Source organism: Coffea arabica, chromosome 8e (assembly GCF_036785885.1).
Source record: "Coffea arabica cultivar ET-39 chromosome 8e, Coffea Arabica ET-39 HiFi, whole genome shotgun sequence".
Classification (NCBI taxonomy): Eukaryota; Viridiplantae; Streptophyta; class Magnoliopsida; order Gentianales; family Rubiaceae; genus Coffea; species Coffea arabica.
In genome coordinates, this window is record NC_092324.1 from 25,999,858 (window position 1) to 26,018,324 (window position 18,467).

Sequence of the window (18,467 nt, forward strand, 5' to 3'; positions counted from 1 at the left end):
ACGAATGGCACTGTTTGTAGTTCAAATTTGACCTCTGAGAAAGAGCTAAGTGAACGAATTTTGTGTGTTAAAGTTGAAAGTATATGAATGAGTAAGCAATTGATCAATAGACGAAGCACCCAAAAAAAAAAAAAATTTCTTGAAGGGATGAATGGTTAATGCGATGATTCTTGGCTCTATCGGTCTGACTTGCTAACTTTCACGTAAACAAAAGAAAACAAGAAACTTTTATTGGTTAATTAATTAAAACCAATTAATTTAATAGGAATTAATTTTATGTACACTATCATAAGTTTGAATGCATGATATACATATGCGAAATTTGAATTTACTCAATTAATAGATAGTGCATATTTTATTGTGAAATAGTAAATGAAAAATAGTGCAAATGTGATGTTTTCATTTAATCCTTTTGCAAAAACTCATGAAAAATACATATATATATATGAGAAAATTAGTTTAATCAATCCGGTCCTCAGGTTTATATTGACTCTCTTTGACTTTTTGCACTTCAGATGCATAATCGCATCAGGCGGCAAGGATAAAGCCATTGAAAAAAATGAAAATTTTTAAGCCAAATGCTAATCATGTTATTAATTATAGTTACTTTTGCTGCTAGTCATATTTTTCCCTTTTACATTTTCGTTAGAAATTGTGTAGCAAAAGAAATGTAGATTACTATGTATTTCACAAGATCATGAAAAACTAATCCATTGTTCATCAAAGAACGAACTTTGGGTATTATCGACTTCACCTTTCCCCCCTCCCAATCTGCATTTTTCTTCCACTTCCAGGTAGATAGTGAGGAGTCTGTGGACTATTCCCATGGCTTAGAATATGCATGTCTTCAACAAATTTAGGGAGAGCATTTCAATCCAATTAAATGAATGTATCTTATGCATCCTCTTCGGGTATATTTTTGAGACCCAAAAAAAAAAATCCATGAGAAAAGTAACCAAATCCACCTGCTAGATATGATTAGAGGTCTATGAAAAATAAAAAAATAAATAATAGAAAAGATTTTTGACATCATCAAATTAGAAAAAATGCTTAGTGCAAGGATGGAACTAAGGCAAGTTCAAGATATTTATATTTTTTTACTTAAAATTTTAGAAATTTTGAAAGGTTTTTATGTATTTTATATTATTTGTCCCCCACAAATTTTTTTAAAAAAATTTGTGTTGATTCGGAAGTTTATATGTACATGTATTTCGCCCCCTCAAATTAAAATTATTACTACAAATATTTGTGATATTTTGAATTTCAGTGAGAAGAGTGTCTAGACATTTTAGAGCAAACAATAATTGCCAAACATATATCAGTATAAATTTTCGAAATACAACATTTTATTAGTAAGTGGAGTTAATCCCTTGGCGGTATTTTGCATCCCCCGAGATCTTGTACTTTTGAGTTCTTGTACCTTAACACTTCAGCAGGTACATTTCTTCTCAATGCCATCTTGGCCATGTCGGTACATGGATACTAGTTTTTGAATAAAAAAAATGATCAATTAGACAATGATCCTGTATGTTAATATAGGTGTCAATTCCATTTCAATTTGATTAACTTACCAAAACCCACAATTAATAAATGAGTGTAGATGTGCACTTAATTTTAATTAGGTATAAATAGATGATCTAATGAAATTATTTAATTAGTGGGTGAGTTTGGATCATCCATCAGATAAACTTAAAACTAATGACATATATAAAGCCAATTACTAGTGGGTATTAAATTGTTCAATTTTGATGATCACCCACCAACCTAGTGGCTATATTCTAAATTTTGCAAGACATTTTTAAAAATTGTTCTCTTCTTTTTGCTTTTATTTTTACATGTCCTTCTTCCTCCCTCCCTTCCAAAACTTTAGCAAAACTTTCAATTATTGTGCCAATTGATTTCTTGTATAAATAGAAAAACCATCTAGAAAATCCGGTGCAATTTTATTTGTTCATTTTCTCTTTTTATTTGGGTAAACAATTTTATTTACTAACTAATGTATTCAGTATAGGCTCAACTATTACCGTCAAGTGCTACCAATTAACTTACTGAAGATAATTCTCAAATAATGAGAACATTAATCTAAACAAAGGAAAATACAATTTATTTGAGCTACATTTCTTATTCCTCCCTAACACATCATCTAGAGTGATAGTGCATTGTGATGAGAAATAGTGTGACCAATTGACATGTTTTGTTGTCTTTGCTACTTTAGTACACCTTACGCTACAAAAAATTCATTCTCAATTCATAGTTAAGATAACATTACATTTTGCAACAATACTTACTACATTGACTCTTTGTGCTATGAAAAAAAAAATGCACAAAATAGATGACAAAACACATAACTAAAACTATTTGCATAATAGAAGAAGATTAGAACAAAATAGCCTATTTAGTAGAGTGGTTGGAGCAGTTAGAGAAAGAATGTCCTGTACTTGCTTCTCCCTCAAAAGCATTGCTTTCAGATGAGAGAAACCAACCATTATTTCAACAGAATCTCTCATACTTATAACACATATATTCTTCCTCAACCTCTCCATCTTTGCCATCCAAAAATGAAGGACTCAAATTCAAAGCCTTGGATGCCTTTCACAGCAAACTGTTGCACAGTTGAAGACCATACCGTTTTTGGAAATTTTAGCCGGTGTCGTCCATCTAGGTCCGAATTCTCTAAGAACATTGCTCCAATGCCATCATTTCGTCGATTGTCCTTCTCTGATCTTAGTCGTTCTTCTTCCGCTCGAATCAATGAGGATCTTGCACAATCATTCGGCCCTGACTTGTTCGACTTTCAGCTTAGCGAATTGCGGGCTATAACACAGAATTTCTCGAGCAATTTCTTGCTTGGAGAGGGTGGTTTTGGGACCGTACATAAGGGCTACGTTGATGATAACTTTAGGCCAGGTTTGAAGGCTCAAGCTGTTGCTGTTAAGCTTCTTGATATTGAAGGGCTGCAAGGACACCGTGAATGGCTTGTAAGGCGGTTCTTTCTTTCTTTCTTTTTTTTTAACAATAATAAAGTTTTTGTTTTGATTAAAATGCTCTCATGACTGCATGATTGGAATTTGGATGTTAATTTTTCTTATTCATGTTAGAAAACATTATTAGCATACTAACAAGAACTTTTCAGTTTTGCTTAGGATAGTAGGCTCTGGGGATGCAGAAAAATATCATTTTCACAAGAAGAATATAGTCAATTTAACATTTGAAACCTGAGGCACCAAAGATTAAGACATTTGACTTTTGAGCAAACTATTGGCCATAAACAAATACTGGATATACTGGATATGACAGGATAAAACTATTTAATTCTCAGAAGGGTCCCTTTCAACACATGTAAATGCCATAGGAATATTATGCAGAACAAGACTTAATGACAATCAAGATAGTAAGACTTCAACCTTTTGCTGGAAGGTCTGATAGTATTTGAAGTAATGAGAAGTTTCTTATTGTCGCTTACAAAAAAAAAAAGAAAAGACGGAGAGAGCTTTTGATAGTTTCCAAAAGATCAGCAGAAAGTCAGGTTAGTGTCCAATGATATGGGTCACTATTTTCTATTGGTCCTTGCAAAATGTTTCAAATTTTCAGTATACCAGTAGACCCAAACCAATTAGCCCAATTATAAAGCCCGCTCATATAAGACAAGCCGTCATGGGATAGATCGCGAAGCATTCCAGGGGCCCAACCCATTCACCACTCCCCACAAGAAATATTCACTTCAGTCCAAATCTAGTTTATTTTTTAGGATTAACAGTGTTTGTTCTTATAGGTTGTTTGCATAATCTGTTGCGCTTTTTTTTTTCCGGTTTTTCTTGATGTTTAACTACTCCAAAATCAGAATATTTGCAGCTAATTATAGTTTAAACAGATTTTTGGGCTTTTAATTATACTTGCTATAACAAATTTTTTCTTGAAGGCCGAAGTGATTTTCCTTGGTCAACTGAGGCACCCAAATTTGGTCAAATTGATTGGCTACTGCTGTGAAGATGAAGAAAGGTTGCTTGTATATGAATTCATGGCTCGGGGTAGCTTAGAAAACCATTTATTCAAGAGTAAGTTACTTAGTACTATTCAGTTTAATACAAGTTTCCCAGTAGTGCTTTTCTTTATAATTTTGAATTAGTTACGTACAAAGGTTTACAAATGTCAATTCCTCCTGAAAACACAAGTTTTTTAAGCAGAAATAAAAATATTTGCATAGTATAATTTTTCTTTTCATTTGTTTTTCGGGTGTTTTCAATGACTTGATCGGAATTTTTTGTTTATGCAAAATTTCAAGCTTCCACATGGTAATTGTTGAAGAAAAAAATTTTGAAACTGTATACAGGTTTTGAAGAAAAACTCATAAATTATTTATGACGTGCTGAATACTAGCAACAAAAAAAAAAAAAAAAGAGGGTAAGATGAGCTAAATAATATTTGTGGCAGGAACAATTGTACATGAGAGATAATATTGTACTCATCGGTTGTAGCACAAGATGCTTTTATATAGGTGAGACATAGTGAGATAAAAACTAAAATTTATTGCTAGTTTCTCGCGTAGAATTGGTATATTATGAAGCTTATTACAATTTAATATGCAGGGTTATCAGTTTCATTGCCATGGGGCACAAGGTTGAAGATTGCTATAGGTGCTGCAAAAGGGCTTGCCTTCTTACATGGCGCAGAGAAGCCTGTTATATATCGTGACTTCAAAACCTCAAATATCTTGCTGGATTCTGTAAGCATATGGAAGTTGATCATTTATCTCTTTTTTCTTTTTTTTTCTTTGATCTAATTTTTCGCTTTTTGGGGCTAATTAGTTGACGTAGAAAGTGCAAATAATTTAATACATCAACAAACAAATTAGTAAGAATTTTTTTTTTTTATTTCGCCAGGATTTCAATGCTAAATTGTCAGATTTTGGGCTTGCCAAAATGGGGCCTGAAGGATCAAACACCCATGTTACCACTAGAGTGATGGGCACATATGGCTATGCTGCTCCAGAGTATGTAAGCACAGGTAATTTGCTAGAAACAAAATTTGTTGGCACTAAATACTTGCAATAAATTAAAAATGATGGATGCCGACAAAATTGATGCAGATATTTTCTAACAAGATCCATGAAATTTCAAAATTTACAAAGACATCATAATACAATCGACTTATCTTACTATTGTAAATAAAGCAGAGTGTCAAACTTTGGTTTCAAATGTGGTTTTTGTTTTCTCAAATTAACTATCATACAAGGCTAAATGTTGAGATTTGATTGCAGTTTAGATTAAAAAAAATCTTGATTAAAAACACAATCAATGCCTAATTGCTAACAATTTGAATTAATGTGTTTCAGGTCACCTAACAACCAAAAGTGACATATATAGCTTTGGAGTGGTACTGTTAGAACTACTAACGGGAAGAAGGGCAATGGATAAAACGAGGCCAAAAACCGAGCAAAGTCTTGTAGATTGGGCAAAACCCTACTTGACCAGCAGCCGGAGGTTGCGCTGTGTTATCGACCCTAGACTTTCCGGGCAATACTCGGTCAAGGGAGCAAAGGAGATGGCTCATTTGGCACTACAATGTGTGAGTATGAACCCTAGGGATAGGCCAAAAATGCCTGTTATTATTGAAACTCTTGAAAGCCTTCAAAACTTGAGGGACATGGCTGTGACTTGTGGACAGTGGCCAGCATCACCAAAATCTCACAAAATTGCAGTTTGTAATGCTAGAGGAAAAGGAGAAAAGGGACATGGGATTTTCCTTACACGATCTGCCATTCTTGCCAGTGCTTGCCCTAAAACAAAATAATTTAATAAAAAAAAAAACTAAAGTGTGAGAGTGTAGAAAGTTAGCTGTTTGGATGCTGTATCTATGTTTACCTAAAGCACGTATTGCTAGCTATTAAGACTAGCTTGTAAATATGCGACAACTTGCATGCTTGTATCAAATGTATCTTTCAATTGCCTTCAATGTCTATTTATAAACTCTCAACATCAATATCTCTCCATAAAAAAAAAAATAAATCAATATCTCCCCGTTCACATGTGAGAAAAGTAATTAGGGCCTGGATCAGCCTATGACACCAACTTTTAAACCAACACAACAATTTTTTTCTTTTTTCGTTTAAAGTGCCTGGATCAGCCAATGCTAAGTTCCAAACTCTCTTTTTCTTTTTCTTTTTTTTTTCATACATATAAATTAGAGGTGTCAAGAAGGGTGACTTAAATAGGTTTGGACGGCTCATAATTGAATAATGGGTATAATTAGGTCAATTCATTTATATCCATTTAATAAATGGATGCTGGTATACCCAATTACCCATTTATGATTCACTTGAAATTTTATTTATTTTTTTGCATGTTGTTTGACAAGAAATGAGGATATTTTGTTGTGATTAGATTAGTAAGAAATTCAAATTTATCCCCTTAATATCTAACAAAAATTGAATTTGGATATATAATTGTTTTAAATATATATAAATGAGTGAATTGAGTCAACCCACTGCCCATCAATTAAATTGGTCTAAATGAGTCATTCATTTAATCTATTTAAAGTACATTGCATATCTAAATTAACTTATTAACTAGCAGGTTTGAACAGAATTAATACAAATGCGTTATGATTGACACCTCTAACTTCATTCACCACAGGTATTAACACAAGCAAGGAATATAATGTGGGGTACTCATTGGTGGCAACACCACCAAATTGATTATGCAAAGCTGAAAAGGCTCAATGCTCAACAATATCAGAATCTGAATTACAAAATAATTAGAAGCCTAATAGATTTTTGTATCGAGACACAAATTATGTCTCTAGCTAAGAAGCAAAATCCAACAGTGTTAGTGCCGAAGCTAACAGAATAAGGTGTGCGTTAAGACCAAATTAAGTTCTAATTAGTTCATCTTTCAAGGATTAACTAATGAATGAAATATATGTTAAGCAAACAGCCAATGTAATTGTCAGCCCTCAATGGAATAAAGATGAAGGCCCCAGCACGAAAGTTAAAGTGAAAATCCCATGCCAGGAATTTCCATTTCAAAGCATCCAAGAAATTTAAAGTGAAGATGCCAAGCAAGGAATATATATTTCCATTGCGAAGGAAGGCATCCAAGTTAAGAATAACTCTGCATTTTTAAGCGGACCAAATATCAATGCTCTTCTCCTTTTAACCACTTGTAACATTACCAATTTCTGGCTGCTAAAACCTCCCACTTCAAAAAAACCATCTTGATCTCAAGACTGAATCCAAGTTATTTTAAAAAAAAAATGGCCGACCCTGTTATCGGTGCCACAATTCAGGTCACCTTGGAAAGGGCACTGTCTCTTGCCTCTGATAGGATTGGTTTGCTAGTTGGGTTCAAGAAGGATGTGGCCAGCATGACACGTTCTCTCGGCTTTATCAAAGATGTCCTGGCTGATGCTGAGGAAAGGCAAAACCAAAGCAGCGGAGTGCAACGATGGTTGAATAGTCTCGAGGAGGTTGCTTATGATGCTGACAATGTGTTGGATGAGCTCCACTATGAATCTCTTCGTCACCAGGTGGAGTCCCGAAACCGACACAAGCTCAAGGTATGCTGCTTCTTCTCCTGCTCTAATATTAATCTTGCTTTTCGTTGGAGAATGGCTTCTAAGGTCAGGGACATCAAACTTAAGTTGAATGAGATAAATCAAAAAGCCAACGGATTGGGACTGGTCAGTAGGGCAGTCATGACAACTGCCCTCCCTGCTGTTCCTGCTGTTGGAGACACGAGAGGTCGGCAGACCGACTCTGTTGTTGTTCCAATGGTTGGAAGAGCCGATGATGAATCAGAGATAGTGAAGATGTTGTTGAGCCTGTCTGAGAAGGTTGTTTCTGGTCTTCCCATAACTGGTATGGGAGGTCTAGGCAAAACAACTTTGGCTAAATCGATATACAACAATCAGCAAATTGATGAGCACTTTCAGAAAAAGATTTGGGTTTGTGTATCGAAAAAAGTTCCAGTAGTGGAACTTTTCAAACTCATGTTAGTGCAATTGATGAAAGGAAAAGTTGAAGTGGATGATAGGAATGTCATTGTTGAAGACATTCAAAATCAACTAGGGGAAAAGAGATATTTCCTAGTCCTTGATGATGTGTGGGATGATGATCAAGCATTGTGGGATGACTTTTTCACCACCTTGAAGGGGCTCAATCCAACTAATGGAAGTTGGTGTCTGGTCACTACTCGTTTAGGTCCAGTGGCACATAGTGTGTCTAGAGTTTTGAGGATGATGGAAAATGAAGCCTATCCATTAGGAAAACTACCTGATGATCATTGTTGGTCTATCGTAAAAGAAAAAGTAGTTGGAGAGGGAGAAGAACCTGATGAACTAAAAGCAATTAAAGAGAGAGTAATTGAAAGATGTGACGGTCTACCATTGGCTGCAAGTGTAATCGGAGGTCTATTGACTTTAAAGAGAAAAGAGGAGTGGCAATCAATTTTGAAGAATAGGCTTTTGAGTTTGAGTGCAGGTGGAGATCCTGTGATGCAAATACTTAAGTTGAGTTTTGATAATTTGCCATCTCCATACATTAAGAAATGTTTTGCATATTGTTCTATATTTCCTAAGGATGCTGAGATGAAAGGAGATAAGCTAATCGAACTTTGGATGGCAGAAGGTTTCCTCCAAGCAGATCTCGAGAACAAAACAAAGGAGGAAATTGGAGAATATTACTTGGAAATTTTATTGCAGAGTTCTTTGCTGGAAGAAATGAGAAAATATGGGAGAAGGTATTATAAAATGCATGATATGGTGCACGATGTCTCAAAATCAATAATGACAAAGTCTACTAAATTCATTAATTCGGAGACTGGGTCAGGAGACAATAGTAATCAAGTTCGTTGTCTTGTAATAGACTCATTTGGAGAAGACGCAATAAATCTTTTTGAGAGTCGATCAAATTTGCTTCATACATTGTTTCTGAGTCAGGGTAGCTTATCTGATGATATGCTAATGAAGTTGAAGAATTTGCACGTTTTGAATTTGTCCGGTGCAAAAAATCAGAATCTGCCAATCTCAATTGGCAAACTGATACACTTGAGGTACATTAACTTTGAGGATTCTAGAAGTGAAACTTTGCCGGAATCTGTTTGCAAACTTTATAATTTGCAGACATTGTGGCTAAACAGATTCGCTCTTAAGGTTCTTCCGAAGGGGATGTGCGATTTGATTAGCTTGAGACATCTCCACCTTAACAACTCTGATAAAGAATTTCAAATGCCGCTGAATATGGGACGGCTGACTTGCCTTCAGACGCTTGAGTTCTTTAACGTGGGTCGAGAGAAAGGTGGACGAATTGGAGAGCTTGGCAGCTTGAAGAACCTCAAAGGCAGATTAATTATACGCAAATTGGAACTAGTAAAGGATAAGGAAGGAGCTGAGGAAGCCAAACTATCTGAAAAGGCAAATCTATTTGGGCTGAAACTTGAGTGGGCCCGAGATCGAGATCGAGAAGGTGATGACTACAACGACGAAGATGTGTTAGATGGCCTTCTACCCCATCCAAATTTGGAGGAGTTGGTAATTTGGTATTTTCTGGGTGATCAATTTCCTCGATGGTTAATGGATTTGCCAACAACAACAACACTCCCTGAGTTTGCAACAACACTCCCCAAGTTAACGAGTTTGGAGTTTAATCGCTGCCACAGATGCAGAGAACTCCTTCCCCTGCAAAACTTTACGTCTCTTAAAGAGCTGGTGATTGATGAGTGCGATGGGTTGACGAATCTGCCCGGTGACTTGCTACACTCTTGTGCCTCTCTCCAGAAGCTTCAGGTGAGTTGGTGCGGCAATCTTGTCTCCTTTCTGCTTGATTTGCAACAAACGCCTTCTCTCTTGGAGCTGGGATTATACTGCTGTCCCAAACTGAAAACAAGCATGACACCCAAAGGATTTGGTTTCCTAACCAGCTTAAGGAAGCTTGTAATTGGTCCCTTCTCAGATGATGGTGATGATCATGAAAATTCCTCAATTTACAATGAGTTTGATTGGTCTGGATTGATATCCTCCTCCTCCTCTTCGTCATCCGCACTCCGTGAATTACACTTACGTGGGTTGCCACACATGGAGTCACTGCCACATCAGATCCAATACTTGACCACTCTCACATCACTAGCGCTAGGTGAGTTTGGAGGTATAAAAGCTCTGCCAGATTGGTTCGGAAACTTCGCTGCTCTTGAAGGACTATATTTATATGATTTCAAAGAGCTTGGACGTCTACCCTCTGAGGATGCCATGAGAAGCCTCACCAAACTAAAACATCTGCGATTTTATCATTCTCCTCTGTTAAAAGAAAGATGCACTCCTGAGAGCAGCGGCCCCGACTCCCAGTGGTCCAAAGTTTCTCACATTCAAGACCTAGACATAAGTTGATTAATAACCAACTTTCATCTTTGGATCAAATTCAATCATGTAAGATTGCCTTCAATAACCTCTTTCTTAATTTGCTTTACAATCAATCTCCCATTCTCTTCACCTCCCCCTCTGATTAACCTTCTCGTGAGAAAACCTAAAAAAGTCTCCGTGGTTATTTTCACAATTTTCTCTTCTCCCTTTTTATCGTCCTATTTATTATCTTTCAAAGCTGCGGCATTAGCATTTCTTATTAGGTCCAAAATATTGGTGCTCTTCATTTACTCCTTACAACATAATAGTAATACTCTTGAAACTATCAATTAGAATGACCCCAAGCACCTGTTCTGTTTCGTGCTTTGATGTTTTACTGTATCTCTGTTCATATTCTGTTCTATGCTTTGTTTTTGTAGGATTGATAGAAGAATAGCTTCACGAACAGAGGTTAGAATTTTGAAGCTTCTTCACACCATACCTTTTGGACAGAAATGACCTATCAACGTTCAGAACAACTAGCAGTAATTGCTCATTCAATTGCAAACCCAGTATCTTGGACAGAAATGTTTATGATGGCCCTCTTTTCTTTCATATTGCTGCCTCAAATAGCCAAATGTCCTTATTGTCGAAGCTTGCACACTGTCAATCTGCCATTTCAGTCACGAGGTCTAGCAATAAGAATTTACCTGCTATGTTACTACAAATTCTCTCTTTTTTTCCTGACTTCTTGTCCTTGAAACTAGTTGTTACCTAATTGCAGAAAGTTTTCAGTCTATGTTTTTGATTGCTCAAGACTGTCAGCTGGCCTGTGCGAGCTGCTCGGAAAAAATTCCTTGCCGCAGCTTATTGGATGTTTTTGAACAGCTATCATCACCAGGACTTTTTGATGAAGATTTGCTTTCATGAAGATTCTTGAGGTAGTAATTGGTTGCTACTCTCTAGGAATTCGCTTCATGAAGATTCTTGAGTTGTCTCTGCTTGTCATGTTTTTTGGTTGCAACAAATTTTTTTTTTAATTACTCAACCGGTCATTTTTTGGAGTTTTGGGCACAAATTGGAACAATTTTCATGACAATACTTGGTTCTTGTAGACTGACCAGAAAGATTTTGTATCTGCTTACTAATTTAGGTTTGATATCAATGACAAAATCTCTCTCTCTCTCTCTCTCTCTCTAACTTTCTGTAAGATTTGTTGAACAGAAATGTCCTGCAATTACCTGAATTTTCTAGTTAGCTTTATGATTTTCTATACACAGTCTTGAGTTTTGAGTATTCTATTTTGCAGTGGTGTTCTGCTCAGAGCTCACGGGAGACCTCAATGGCTTAATTACTGCCATACGTATCAATATCCCATTATTCCTTCTTCAACCACATCATTTTCAAACTGGAGACAAACTTATAGAATGGCACTCTCTTTCGCTTCTAAGTGACTGAGATGGCCAAAGCTGGAGGTCTACGTTGTGAATGCGATGCCTTCAACCTGTTGGTCATGACATGAGGTAGCAATTCGTCAATTATGGACCTCATTTGATAATCTGTCTCATACTGCTTGCCTCTCAAATTAGCTGCAATCTAGTTGCAGAAAATTGTCAGTCTGTCTTATGACTGCTTATTGTCTGTTAGTTGGCCTCTGTAAGCTACTCACCACCCTTCTTGAAGTTGTATCTTAGCTCCATTACATACAACATGATTTTATGAGTTTGCCTGTTCTCCATTTGCAGTAAAAAATCGTATGTCTAGAATGATGCTCTTACTTTAAGATTCATAGTTATTCCAAAATTACTGGGTCTACATGATGTTGAGTAAATCTTATGTTGGTAGTCGCTTGACCAAAAATGAACAATTGCATGAAGTTGTTCTTTTCAATTTTGTCTGGCGTCTTTCTTAGGTTTCTGTATCTTGATTGAAAGTTATAGGTACTCCATAAACATTACCATAAATAGGTGATGGTTGCATGTCTTCAATGGAAGCTTGACTTAATATCTTGTTTGTGTATGAATAACCAAAGGCACAAGATTTTCTTGGGTGACCAAAGCAAGTTCTGCATAAAAGAGAAGTGAAACAAATTAACTAATCAAGTAACAATGTACAAGATTATTTCTAAGATTAGCTCTCGCTTTAAACTCACGATTTGCATCCGGATGAAATGAGTTCTCTGCACTTTTGTCCGTGGAAAATGCATTTGCATTTTATATTCATAGCATATGCAGAAAATTTGTGAAACATTTTCTATATGTCTTTAGATCAGCAATGCTGATGACACTCCTTTCTTCAAAACTTTCCAAGCTGATTTTTTTGGTCTCTTGCTTACAGGCACGGATTTAAGGGGGGGCTGGTGGGGGCTTAAGCCCCCCCCAAGCCGCCGGAAAATCCCCTATATATAGGGGATTCCGGCGGCCAGCCCCCACCAGCCCCCACCAGCCCCCCCTTAAATCCGTGCCTGTCCATGTCCATGGCTCCATGCCTGATGCCTCCATGAATGCTGCAGAGGACCTCAAGAATAGCTGGGCCTGGAAAGCCGCTGCCAGCACTGCTGAGTCTGCTGACTGCTGAGGTCCGAGGAAGAAGATGACCCAATTTATGTTGAATTTTTTTTTTGCCCTCTAAATACAAAACGACGTCGTTTCACTTTTAGTGGAACGACGTCGTTTTGTATAATGAGGGAAAAAAAAATACATCAGATGAAGCCCTAAGGCTTCATCTGATGCAAAAGCACGCCGCGTCGCCGCCAATGCCAAAGGCCAAAGGGCAAACAACTGAAACAAGACTCCAAGTCTCCAACTCCAAGAAGAAGACGCCACTCACGCCAGGCTCCAAGAACTCCAAGAAGCTTCAGTTGAGAACTTGAGATTCTACCATCCTGCTTCAAGCCTTCAATTCAAGGCTCCAAGACTCCAACTCTCCACCATTCCATTCACATAAATCTTTTAGGTTAGTTTTTTGGTTTAAATTACAATATTCATCTTTATATTTTTGTTAATTATATGTTTAAATTATTTTTGAATTTTGAGTATCTTGATATTAATTTGATTAAGATTAATTTTTATTTAGTTTATGTTAATGTAATTTAAGAATTTGAAAGATTACATTAAAAAATTTAATGATATTAAATTTAAATTAGAAATTAGTTTAGAAATTGTATAGATTTTAGGTTGTATTTAGTTTTTAAAATTTTGTTAGTTTTATATTTGAAATTTTAAGAATTAATTATGTGAATTAGAAATTTTGAATGTAAATATAAATTCAAAATTTTATGAGATTGAATTAGAAATTATATGGGTATTTAGTTGTACCTTATTTTAACTTTTTGATAATTTTATATAATGAATTTTATAAATTGAGAAATATAAGTAATATGAATTTATTATTAAATTAAAGAATTATTTATATGAATTTTAAATTAATTGATTATTGAATTGCATAATTTTATTGAATTTAACCACAATTATTTAATTGTGACAGAAAATGGAGAGATTCTTTAAACCTAAACGAGTCCGTAGTGGTGAATCTTCAAATGAGCCTAATATTAGTGAACCAGTTCAAAATCAATCTTGTGTGGAATTGAATTTAAATGATATTGTTAGTGATCCGGGATTACGAAAATCAGTTGAGAAATTTGATATTTCTCTTCGAGACCATGTCCGAAGAGAGTATTTGACTAGGGGACCTTGCCAACCGATTGGCCATATGTATCCAAAAACATCATTTGGTCAACAACATAGAAGTTTCCAAGATATTTGGTATCAAAAGTTTGTATGGTTAGAGTATAGCATATCGAAAGATGCGGCGTTTTGCTTTTGGTGCTTTCTTTTCAAAACACAAAATAAGGGAGGTCGATATGCAGAGGATGCCTTTACAAAAACGGGATTCAATAATTGGAAAAAGGCAATGGAAAGATTTAATGAACATATTGGAGCTGTGAATAGTTGCCATAATGATGCTAGAATACAGTTTGAAAGTTTTCAAGATCAAAGGCATAGTGTGTCAAATGTGCTACGATCTTGTGGGCGCGAAATAGATATTGCATATCGCACCCGTTTAACTGCTGCTCTGGATGTGACCCGCTTTCTTTTGAAGCAAGGATTGGCTTTTCGTGGAAATGATGAGTCAACTAGTTCTTCAAATAGAGGCAATTTTCTTGAATTGTTTGATTGGTATAGCCAGCGAAATACTGAGATTTTTGAGGTTGTAAATCAAAATGCTCCTGCAAATAATCAACTAACTTCTCCAATGATTCAAAAAGATCTGGCACATGCTTGTGCCTCAGAGATCACAAGTGTTATAATCAATGATATTGGAGACAATTATTTTTCCCTAATAGTTGATGAGTCTCGAGACAGTTCAGTGAAAGAGCAAATGGGAGTTGTTTTGAGATATGTGAACAAAGAAGGGCGTGTGATTGAACGTTTCCTTGCAATTGTACATGTGTCTGACACCACATCTCTTTGTTTGAAAGATGCAATTGATTCTTTATTCGCGCAACACGGATTATCATTATCCAAATTGAGAGGTCAAGGATATGATGGAGCTTCAAATATGCGAGGTGAGTTCAATGGTTTGAAGGCCCTTATATTACAAGAAAATCCCTATGCGATGTATATTCACTGTTTTGCTCACCAACTCCAGTTAGTTATTGTTGCTGTTGCTAAGGGAAATATCATTATCAGTGAATTCTTTGTCTATGTCTCTATGATTGTCAATTTAACTGGAGTATCATGTAAAAGGAGAGATCAATTAAGACAAATAGAACATGATAAGATTGTTGCACTTTTAGACAGTGGAGATATTATTAGTGGAAAAGGCAAAAATCAAGAAACTAGTTTAGCAAGACCAGGGGATACTCGTTGGGGATCACACTATCTAACATTACTTCGTCTATCCTCTATGTGGGCTTCGGTGATTGGAATATTGGGAAATATACAAGATGATGCCTCCACTTCTGACAATAGAGGTATGGCCAGGGGTTTGATTGATAGAATGAATGATTATGAGTTTGTTTTTGCATTGCACCTGATGAAGTATTTATTGGGAATCACAAATGACTTGTCACTTGTTTTGCAACAAAGGGATCAAAATATTGTCCAAGCCATGAGTTTGATTGATACTATGAAATCTCAATTGCAAGACTTTAGGGAAGAGGGATGGCAAATAATTTTAGATGAAGTCAACAATTTTTGTGAGTTGAATATGATTCCCGTGATTGATATGGAAGACAGTATAGCAATCCGTGGCAATGCCAGGCGCAGTCGCAGAGGTCAAACCATCACTAATTTTCATCATTATCGCGTGGAAATTTTTTGTGAGGTATTATTTTTGAAATTATTATTTCATTACATTTGTTACTTGTTAGCAGATTTTCTTAGTTATTAATTTTATTATTGTTGTGATGTCAGGTTGTTGATTTAATTATACAAGAGATGAATAATCGTTTCTCGGAAGTTAGCACGGAATTGCTTAGTTGCATAGCATGTCTTGATCCAAAAAGTTCTTTCTCTCAATTCAATGTGCAGAAACTACTCCGTCTTGCTGATTTATATCCTGAAGACTTCTCAAGTAACGATTATTTATATCTTGAGTCTCAACTTCGAAATTATATTTATAATGTGCAACGCGATCCTCAATTTTCAGAAGTTGGAGATTTGGGAAGTCTTGCTCAACAAATGGTTAAAACTGGTAAAAATACAGTTTTTCCATTTGTTTATCGTCTGATCCAGTTGGCATTAGTTCTACCAGTTGCGACTGCTTCTGTTGAAAGAGTATTTTCTGCAATGAATATTGTCAAGACTGATTTGCGCAACAAAATGGGAGACGAGTGGATGAATGACTGTCTGGTTGTATACATCGAGAAGGATATTTTTGCAACAATTGAAAATGAGCAAATATTGCAACGTTTTCAACGGATGAAGACTCGCAGAATGCAATTGCCTCCTCTTCGTTATTCGAGTGCAACAACTACCAATACTTCAAGTGTTAATCAATAACAAATTTTTGGGTATGTATAATTATATGTTTTTATTATTTTTATAATTATTGATTCTAAATTTTACTTATTAAATATATTTATTTCGTCACAAAAAAAAATTTTTAATACACTTCAGCCCCCCCAAAAATAAATTTCTGGCTCCGTCCCTGCTTGCTTAGACAAACAGAGGTTAGAATTTTGAAGCTTCTTCAGTAACATCTATACGGCTGGAACTCAATAACTTTTGGCCCGCATTTCCTACAAATATCCTATTAATGTTTAAAACAACTAGCAGTCTAGTTTTGTTTATTTTAAATGTCTGTTTCTATGGATTTTAATTTATTATTGCTAAAGTCAGTTCACTCTATTTAAAATTGTGATTCTAAGGGGATGAAATGGTTTCTCTGAACTTTGACCTCTTGATAATGAACTTGCAAACTTATCTGAACTATTTGTTTAGTAATTGCTCTATCAGAGTCATATATGACGGTTGTATGACCGAGTCTGATTATTGAGGTGGACAACCGGCCAGATAAGCAGTATGGAAATGATCACTTTGTGGTCTCTGGACTTTGACCAAATTCGCAAAGATTTTAAGCAAACAAAATAATAATTAGGGCAAATTACATTTTAGCCCCCTGTGGTTTTCGAAAAAACCACATAACCCCCCCATCGTTCAAAAAGCTATACATAAACCCCCTGTGGTTTGGGTTGAACTGGCAAATAGACGGAAAGCACCCACCGTAACGATTCGTGGGCAAAACGCGCCTGTTCTTCTGGTAGCAGTAGGAAACATACCCATATTACCCCTGACCAATTTGACGTACCCAATAAAGCCTAGATGGGTGCTCCTCATCTCTTTCCATCTTCCGAAATACTTTGTTGCTGACTTTGCACTGAAAGTTGGTGAAGGAACCCAAGATAGAGAACGAAAGAAAAATAAGAAGAAATGCCGTGAAGATAGAAGCTGAACAAACCTGCAATTTTCGTTCAACTGGTGAGGCAGTGATGATAAGGTTTTAGAAATGACTATTTTATAAATGACTGTTAAGGTTTTATAAATGACTGTTTTAGTTCTTGGATTGCACCTTACCTCCAAAATTTGGGAATTTACCCAAATTTTCCATTTTCTAATATTCCTACAAATATGCAAAATTATGCATATCCCTCAAATCTACCCAATATTAATGTTTTGTTAAACTCTAAATAACAAAAATATGAAATATATTATTTAAATATATTTTAGTTACACACAAGTTGGACGGGTAACTAGTGTGTCAGAGAGTTGCCATAATCTCCTTAAACCCGCATGCGGGTTTAAAGAGTATTCGGATATTCTCATATGCACCTATGCAAATCGAACCAACCGGATATCTTATCCGTATCCCATTTTTTAAAATAAAAATCTTATAAATTTGAAAAATAAAATCAAATTTAGATGTATTAGGGTTTTAAAAATATTATATAAGTGATAAAAATTTTATAAATTGTAAAAATAAAATCAAATTTAAATAATTAAATGTTATATTTGCATAAGAAATAATACAATAATCATAATAATGATAATACAATAATATTGGTGTAATAAAACTGCCATTAATTTAAATATTTACTTATAATGCCCAAAGAGCCTAATTACCAATTTTTTCTTCTCGCGCTCAAATATAACATTAACCCGCATGCGAGCTAACCTTGAAATAGAAAAAACACAGAATCCCGCTTGCGGGTTTCAACGTTATTATGCAGGCGGGATTTTCTTTACTCCCGAATGCAATTTTCTTTACCCTAATCTTAATGCATAAATTCAATTCTAGTCGATAAAATATTCTATGCTTAAATATGATAATACAGATTGTCCCAAAGCAGCAAAATTTTAAATTAATCAACGCTTAAGCAAAATAATCACTGATTTATTAACTTTCCAATGCCTGATAGTTTCTGTTCAAAAACCATGCAAGTGCATCTTATATGCTAAAATGATGTCAAAAAACTTACCAGATGCAACAACAGCTTTCGTGATGCTCTTTCACAGCTACTTTTTGGTCTTCAATGGTAGATCTTTGTGGGTTAAATTTCTCTCCTTCATTCGGTGGTCATGTTTTTCTCTCCTTTTCTCACGACAAAGACAGAACAAGGAAGAATCTGACTCATC

General features: G+C 35.5%; 3 protein-coding genes across 5 annotated transcripts; all 3 read left to right on the top strand.

Annotated features, from left to right (window-relative positions):
- Positions 1-2,409: 2,409 nt before the first annotated feature.
- Positions 2,410-5,952, top strand: LOC113703236 (probable serine/threonine-protein kinase PBL15). Its single transcript, XM_027224534.2, has 5 exons — positions 2,410-2,978; positions 3,920-4,055; positions 4,587-4,723; positions 4,881-5,004; positions 5,333-5,952. The coding sequence occupies exons 1-5, from the start codon at positions 2,469-2,471 to the stop codon at positions 5,788-5,790; spliced, it is 1,365 nt and encodes a 454-aa protein (XP_027080335.2). The 5' UTR covers positions 2,410-2,468; the 3' UTR covers positions 5,791-5,952.
- Positions 5,953-7,016: 1,064 nt separating this feature from the next.
- LOC113704144 (putative disease resistance protein RGA3) lies at positions 7,017-12,977 on the top strand. Of its 3 annotated transcripts, XM_072062026.1 has the most exons (5): positions 7,018-10,416; positions 10,770-11,019; positions 11,114-11,270; positions 11,639-11,852; positions 12,842-12,977. In XM_072062026.1, the coding sequence occupies exon 1, from the start codon at positions 7,252-7,254 to the stop codon at positions 10,375-10,377; it is 3,126 nt and encodes a 1,041-aa protein (XP_071918127.1). In that variant the 5' UTR covers positions 7,018-7,251; the 3' UTR covers positions 10,378-10,416; positions 10,770-11,019; positions 11,114-11,270; positions 11,639-11,852; positions 12,842-12,977. The 3 variants fall into 3 exon arrangements, with proteins under 3 accessions (XP_071918128.1, XP_071918127.1, XP_027081643.1); XM_072062027.1 differs by lacking the exon at positions 12,842-12,977 and having other exon boundaries at positions 7,017-10,416; positions 10,770-10,800; positions 11,639-12,419; XM_027225842.2 differs by lacking the exon at positions 12,842-12,977 and having other exon boundaries at positions 11,639-12,419.
- A 38-nt stretch (positions 12,978-13,015) lies between these two features.
- LOC113708021 (uncharacterized) lies at positions 13,016-16,580 on the top strand. The gene is made up of 3 exons (XM_027230448.2): positions 13,016-13,284; positions 13,816-15,657; positions 15,747-16,580. The coding sequence occupies exons 2-3, from the start codon at positions 13,819-13,821 to the stop codon at positions 16,332-16,334; spliced, it is 2,427 nt and encodes an 808-aa protein (XP_027086249.1). The 5' UTR covers positions 13,016-13,284; positions 13,816-13,818; the 3' UTR covers positions 16,335-16,580.
- The last annotated feature ends 1,887 nt before the right edge of the window (positions 16,581-18,467 follow it).

Coding starts and splice junctions, on each gene's coding strand:
- LOC113704144 (XM_072062027.1), top strand. CDS start 7,252: ATGGCCGACCCTGTTATCGGTGCCACAATTCAGGTCACCTTGGAAAGG.
- LOC113703236 (XM_027224534.2), top strand. CDS start 2,469: ATGAGAGAAACCAACCATTATTTCAACAGAATCTCTCATACTTATAAC. Junction 2,979..3,919: donor AAGGACACCGTGAATGGCTT/GTAAGGCGGTTC, acceptor TTTTTCTTGAAG/GCCGAAGTGATTTTCCTTGG. Junction 4,056..4,586: donor AGAAAACCATTTATTCAAGA/GTAAGTTACTTA, acceptor TTTAATATGCAG/GGTTATCAGTTTCATTGCCA.
- LOC113708021 (XM_027230448.2), top strand. CDS start 13,819: ATGGAGAGATTCTTTAAACCTAAACGAGTCCGTAGTGGTGAATCTTCA. Junction 15,658..15,746: donor GCGTGGAAATTTTTTGTGAG/GTATTATTTTTG, acceptor TTGTGATGTCAG/GTTGTTGATTTAATTATACA.